Source organism: Pipistrellus kuhlii, unplaced genomic scaffold (genome assembly GCF_014108245.1).
Source record: "Pipistrellus kuhlii isolate mPipKuh1 unplaced genomic scaffold, mPipKuh1.p scaffold_m20_p_4, whole genome shotgun sequence".
Lineage (NCBI taxonomy): Eukaryota > Metazoa > Chordata > Mammalia > Chiroptera > Vespertilionidae > Pipistrellus > Pipistrellus kuhlii.
This window is the reverse complement of record NW_023425540.1, coordinates 5756337-5763000: the sequence shown is the minus strand read 5'-3', so window position 1 is coordinate 5763000 and position 6664 is coordinate 5756337. Positions and strand designations below refer to the sequence as shown.

The window sequence follows — 6664 nt, the reverse complement described above, 5'->3', positions numbered from 1 at the left end:
CACCGCAGCCTCGCTGGAGAACAAGGAGACAGGTACGAGGAAAAGGAAAAACCACCTGTCTTTTATCACAGTGGCAGCCTCTGAACATGCTACTCTCTGCCCTTCACAGTCCCGAGGGGCGGGCTGTCTGTGTGCGTGCTGAGGATGTGCTGATGTGTGTCATTCACGGAGGCCGTGTGGCAGACCTGGGATCCTCAGTGCACCCCTCCCCTGGGCTCGGCGCTCTCTGCTTTGCCCGTTTCCCCGCAGGCTCCCGCAGCTAAGCCCAGGCCAGCTGCCGTTACTTCGGCTTCTAAGTGAGCGCACCGTAGGAGTGGATTTCTTGCGCTTCCCTGGCTTCCTCGGCAGAGATGTCCCGTCTAAGCTATCTTCTAGCCCCTGGGAGCTGCAGCCCTGGCGCTGGGCTGTGCACAAGGCCGTGCCCGCTGGGCCCCAGCTGGGAGGTGACGGCCGGGCTGGAGGGGAGGCCATGCAGCCTGTTCGGAGACGGCTGGGCCTTGGTGAAGCCTTTGGAACCGGAGCGAGTCAGAGAGACGTAGACAGACAGACAGAGAAGCAGGGACCTCATCCCCAATGCTGAGACACAGCGTTCCCCTCAGGGCTTTCCAGAAAAAGACGAGGGCTCCTGGAAGCCAGGCCCTTTCTAGGACAAAGATGTCTCCGCGAGGCCGGCAGGATGAGGAGGAGGGACAGGTGCTCCCTGCAGCCTGCCCTGCTCCTCCCGGTCTGGGCAGGCCCAGGGCTCAGCATGGCCCCAGGGAGCTCCCGCCGCTTGGAAACAGCTTGCCACAGCGCCCCGGAGCGCTGCAGGTTATTCATAGCGGGGAAAGGGGCGAAGACTTCAAACCCAGACCTCCTGGCCTGTGGGGACCCCGGCCCCCGCTCTGATGGAGAGGCTCTGCTCTGTGCTGTCCGCTTTGTTCAGCCCCGGTCCTCGCAGTGGGAGAACCTTGGAAGGAGGCAGAGGTGGAGGGTGGTGAGGAGCTGGCCTGTGCCCAGTGCCCCCTCACCCACAGGACTGCTCTGCCAGACAGCGGGCCGGGGCAGCCCTGGACGCCCTGCGCCATGCTGGCCGTGGGCAGGCTGCATCCCAAGGTGGGGGTCCCCCGGGCACAAAAGCTCCAGTGAAGTGTCCCGGTGGTGGGGGTGGCGTCCAGGGGGTGGGACCATGCAAGTCATGCCAGGCATTCTGGCAGCCTCTGTCCTCCGAGTCACGCAGGCCGTGCCCATGTGCTCCGGCCCTCGTCTCCGGAGGGCTGTGTCGAAGAACATTCTTTGGGGGTGAGGTGGCAGCGCAGTTGCTTGCAGGCTGATCCAGAGCTGCAGGGTATTGAGCTGGATCAATCCTTCTGCCCCCTGAGAGCGGCGACCTGCAAGCCGGCTGCCTGGCCACCACCTGTCCCTGACCTGGCGGCACCCTCAGGGCGGGCCGGGCTGCGTCTTTCCCTTTGTGTCCCGGAGCGTGTTGGTAGGGGTGCAGGTGAGTGGCCCATCCATCGGGTGAGACCTGCGGGTGGACCCAAGCACCACGGCCCTCACTGCGGATTGGGGCTCGGACTGTGCTGGGGGCCCTCTGCTCTCCGGGGGGTCCTCGGGGTGGCAGTGCTGGGGGGCTTAGTCCTGGAGGACCTCTCCGGCCTCGGGAAGCTCACCACACACCCCGCTCAGCCGAGGCCCTGGGGTCACAGGGCACCTGCCCCTAACCCTCTCTTCTCTCCCAGGGCAGCTCCTGTGTCCCTGCCAGGCCGGGCTCAGAGCCAGGACGGCAGTGGGAGGAGCCGCTGCTCTGTCCCAGCCCTTGGCCTGGGCCTTCGCCTGAATGTCACCCCGGGCTGGGCCTCCCAGGCCGACCAGTCCCTCCCTCCCCGGAGCAGCCCCTGGGCCCCGGGCTCGCCCTGGAGCCTGAGAGAGGCCCTGAGCCCCTCCTGCTCCCCATGCTTCCTCCCCTGGGAACTCCCGGCGCTAAAAACAAGCTTTCTGAGAACCGTATTTTTCTAGGTTAAAGGTGAAAAATGCAGTGTTTCCTCCAAGTGGAGATTGGCCACCAGCTCCGGGCGCTTTTCCGAGCTCCTTCCTCCCACTCGGGGAGGCCGGGCGGAGGGCGGGGCGGGTGTCGGAAGGAAGCGCTGGTCACTGGGCCAGGGCTGCTGGGGTCGGGGGGGCGGGGGGGGTGTTGTTGGGGGGGAGGGGAGAGCAGGGCTGTTTGTGTTGGAGCAGTCGGGCTGGAACAGGACGGCTCCGGAAATGAGAGGGGAGCGAGGGGGTGGGAGCAGGAGGCTCCCGGCGGTGCCTGGCAGGCCTGTCATCGCTGCCTCCCCACTCCTGCGGCAGCATCGAGGGGACGAGGGAGAATCCCAGCACCGGGTTTAGAGGAAGCATGGGGTCGTGGCCGTCCGTGGTACTAGGAAAAGCAAGAGCAGCCCTCCCCCAGGCCCCACCCTCCGGCCAGCCGTGCTCAGAACACGGGGAATTCTCCCGGGCCCTGCCGGTGGGACAAAGGTCTCCGTCCAGGAACTCGTGCTCCCGCGGCCTTCCTGGGCAGGGCACGGGCTGTGTGGACCTGAGAGCTCCCTGTGCTCCTTTAGCTTCTCTGGGGCCAGGGGCTCAACCAGCTTCCCCCACCCGTGCCCCCAGAGCCATACCCCGAAGCCCAGCACAGATCCCCCTCCTCCTCAGAATCACAGTGCTGGTGGCAGAGGACGGCTGACCAGGTGGCCGGGTGGGAGAATGCGGAGAACAGGGAGGCAGCAGAGGAGTGGGGGGAGAGGGAGAGGAATAAATGCTGCCCCATCGGAGGGGCCTGGCTGGGTCAATCATTGACAACTTCACAGACCCCATCCCCCACCGAAGGGTCCCCGCAGAAGGACTACTGCGCCCCTTCTCCCGGCAGCACATGACTGCATCGCCCTCCCTGCACCCACGCCCTTTGCCAGGTGATGGTGGGTGGCAGAGTCTGTACTTTCCTCTCTCACACCTGTGAACTTGAACTCTTAGGATGTGGCAGTTCCAGGCTGTGCAGGACCTTCCACTTTCCCTGCAGTGCCCTTCCCCTCCTCCATCGTCATGGAAGGGCATATCGGGCTCCCACGGGTCCCAGGAGGAGCTGACTCAAGTCGCCTCACCATCTCAGGCTCGGCCATCCTAAATTAGCCAACTGCTACGCAGGGGCCAAGTCCAGCCAAGACCAGAAGCGCCTAGTCGAGCCAGCCAAGATCAGCAGAGCTACCAAGGTGAGCACTCAAGGCACGTGAGCGATAAACACTCATCCTGGTATGCCACCGGGGTTTGTGCTTGTTCGCCATGTGGCATTATTGTCTTAGAGAGAAAATGGGGGACCCACACACCCAGGTTCAGCCCGTCTCAGCTCTCCCATCCCTGACCTGAGTCTAATCCCTCAGCGTCAGGACAGTTTTTACCCTCACAACCGCCTCTGCTATAAACTCACCCCGCACCTCCTGGGTTCTGTTCCCTGAGGGGGTCACAGAGCCTTCCTCCCGGCCTGTTCTCCTGCCCTGAGCCTCCCAGGTGACCAGCTGCTCTTGGGTCCTGTCCCTGCAGCCCTCTCACCAGCGGGATCTCACTGCCCTGAACCCATCATGGTGTCTGTCACCCCTTCCCTTCCAGCCCCTCCTGCATCCCACCTGCGTGCGTGCTTCAGGATTCTCATCTGCTTCACACCCCGCCCCCGGCCCGCATCCCCGGGTCACGGCCGCCTTCCCCGGACCACGGACCACACTCGCAGGGAACAAAAGCTCATCTACAACACAGCTCTCCCGGCCTCTGCTCCGCGGCATGTTTTGCTAAAATCACGATGATATTTTTGGCTGGAGGCAACGGATTCAAAATGTGCTATGAAAGCAGCTCTCCCATCTCAGGAAGCACCAGCCCGAGCTGCCTTCAAGGAAAAGGTATGCGGGGAGGGCAGGTGGGAGGTCGTAAAAGCCACTGGCTGCCACCCCACGTGGCTTTTCTCCAGACTGCACACGCAGGGAGACGTGTGGAGGCGAGGATGAATTGTTGTTGTTGTTCCTGTTATTCCTCTGGGAGGGAGGGAGGATCCTGGCCATCAGAGGAGCCCAGACGGGAGGCAGAGGTTGAAGCAGGAGGGGAGTCTCTGGTGTATTCATTCATTTTACAGAATTCTGAACGCGCCCAAGCTGCGCTCTGCACCGCGCCCGCCCGGGTCTTCGCTGAACGAATGCTGCACAAACAAGGGTGAGTCACGGCCGGGACTAAACATAGGCCTGGTGTGCCTCAGATCACGTTCCCCTGCTCGTTGGGGGCAGCGGGCGTCTCACCTTTCCCTCTGTGAGTCGTGTCATGGGCACCTGCCAGCCGCCAGCTGTCCCCATCATCACGTGTGTGAATGGCAAAGGGACAGCTGATGGCTCAGAGGAAGCATTCCTGCTTCCCCCCATCCCTCCTCCAGGACAGCCTTAGGGACACTGTCTTAGCACCCATTTCTGGATGGGCCTGTGCAGGGCTCAGACACCTTTATGCATGCATGCATGCATGAATGAATAAGTGAATAAGCTCTACCCTTCTTCATCGCCTTGATTCAAGTTTATTATAGACATTCCCCTCTTAAAACAAAAATGACAGCGACCCCTCCTCAGGAGCACAGGTACCTTTTAATCTGCTTATTCTGAAAGCTTCAGATCCGTTTTCTGGAGCCGTCACCATTGACCAGAAGAGAATGGTCAGCTCCCCAGGAGCCTGCCACCCCGTTATCTACCCCACTGATGCCGCGAAGGCCCCACCAGGCTCCTTGGGGAGAAAGTTTTAGGAACTGTGCAAAGAATTCAGGGTCGTCCACCCAAAGTTGCAAAATTACACTGTGTGGACTCTCTGCTGCTATAAAAATATACACATACAAAAGGACAGCTACAAAATCAGGGTGCCTGTTTTCTTAGATTAGCATTATAAAAAGTAGGGGTTTCTCATTAAGGGGGTGAGGGAGGGGGCAGCATTATGATTCTACATTTAGTCTCTCCTCATTTTCATGGAATAGTCAGAGCACATTGAACCAGCCAGCGGGGAGTGGAAGAGTTTAATCCTGATACTTCATGGGCCAAGGTGAGAAATCCCAGGTTCAAGGTCACACAGTCATCCTGCTGTCAGTAAGTGTCATGAGTCAGGGAAGGAGAGGAATATTTTAATACTGCCCTTTGGGTCTCTCTCTCTTTTCTTAGTTCACTGCACAATGAATCATGACACAGTCATGGATGACAGCAGACGGGCTCCGGGATTTGCCTTCAGGTGAGATCCCTGACGGCCATCGCACAGTCAGCAGACAACGTTCGGCACTTCCCACGCAGAGGATTCAGGATGCCCTGGGGTGTGGCCGCACGCAGCGTCAGCAGGAAAGGCCACACAGGGACTCCTTGGTTGGGTCCAGACGCTCATGGATGAGAGGAAACACACCGGGCCCCCATGTCTCCGTGAACGGCACAGGGTCTCGGGGCCCCCGGGATTCTCAGGATTGGAGGTTCCGTCCCTTGGGAAAGGCCAGCCAGTGTTACTTGGCTCCACACGTGTTGATGTTCTTCCCGTCCGCAGCGGCCTCCACGAGGGAAACGTGGTAATCGGTGGACAGGGTGAAATGAGAGATGCAGCCCACGAGGCCGCGCCGGTAGTGCCTGTTGGTGTGCAGAGCGATTTCCTTCATTCCACCTGCCGGGAGCCAGAGCAGAATGGGTGAGGCACAGGGAACCATGTTTCCTTAGCATACCCGAGTGTCTGCTGACCAAGGGGTCCCTGGGCTGACAGGGGGTCCCTGGAATGGCTCAGTGCCTCACCTCGACTTTAGAATTATCCTTAAAGGAACAGGCTGACTTGGTTCAACGTGATGCATAACCAGAGGCTACACATACCTACATCGTGTGTGATCTCTGACCCAGCTGGCCACTTCAAACCAAATCTGGTAAATTTTGAAATGTTGTATAATATCAACAAAATGCAGCATGTAGTTATAGGTGCTGTCATCTTAAACGGAAAGAAATTCACGATGTGGAGCGCTTTCAGTGAAGCCCATGTAGAAAAAGCACACGGATGGAGACACCTTTGCACACTTAGATGTACGCGCTGGCGGATTCTAAGCTATTTACAGAAACACCACTCATTCTAACCCCAAAAGGGGCCAGGAAAGCAGGTCCTCCTCCTTGGAGGGAACTCTCGGGCTATCTTTAGCAGGTTCCTGGTCTATGACAAGAAAAGCGTGGTTTTCCTGGTGGATCCATCCCAGGCACAAAGGCCTCTGAGTGCTTCCTGCCCCCTCACCGTGAGTCAGAAGTTCAGAGAAGGGAGAACAAACTATCTGGAGAGCTTCCTATTTCCAGGCATCTAGCTGGCCCGGGGGAGCACACGCCTTGGAAGAGTCCCAGTTCTGCTAATCGAGGAGGAACACGAAAAGGGCATAACTTAGGTCTGGTCCAAGGCCACTTACCCACGTACAGAGCTCCATTGATGTTGAGCTGCCTCATCATGCCAGGTGACTTGCCTGTTCTGGCCCCGTAGTCATCCACCGTTATCTTTCCCGATTGACCGTCCCTGGAAAAAAAAGACACCATCATTTCGGGAGTTGCGTTCAATTATTCAATTCTTTTCAATGAAAATGTAAGAAAGCACCTTCTCTGTTCCAGGGACTATGCTAAAGGATAGAGCT

General features: G+C 59.0%; 1 protein-coding gene across 2 annotated transcripts in view; it reads right to left on the bottom strand.

Annotated features, from left to right (window-relative positions):
• Positions 1-4548: 4548 nt before the first annotated feature.
• The window catches only part of EGFLAM (EGF like, fibronectin type III and laminin G domains), a 122856-nt gene continuing 120740 nt past the window's right edge, over positions 4549-6664 (bottom strand). For both annotated transcript variants that reach the window (XM_045571510.1, XM_045571511.1), the window contains 2 exons: positions 6446-6549; positions 4549-5673 (listed from right to left, as the gene is read on the bottom strand). In XM_045571510.1, coding sequence (XP_045427466.1) covers positions 5519-5673; positions 6446-6549 — 259 coding nt within the window. In that variant the 3' untranslated portion in view covers positions 4549-5518. The remainder of the gene's footprint in view (positions 5674-6445; positions 6550-6664) is intronic.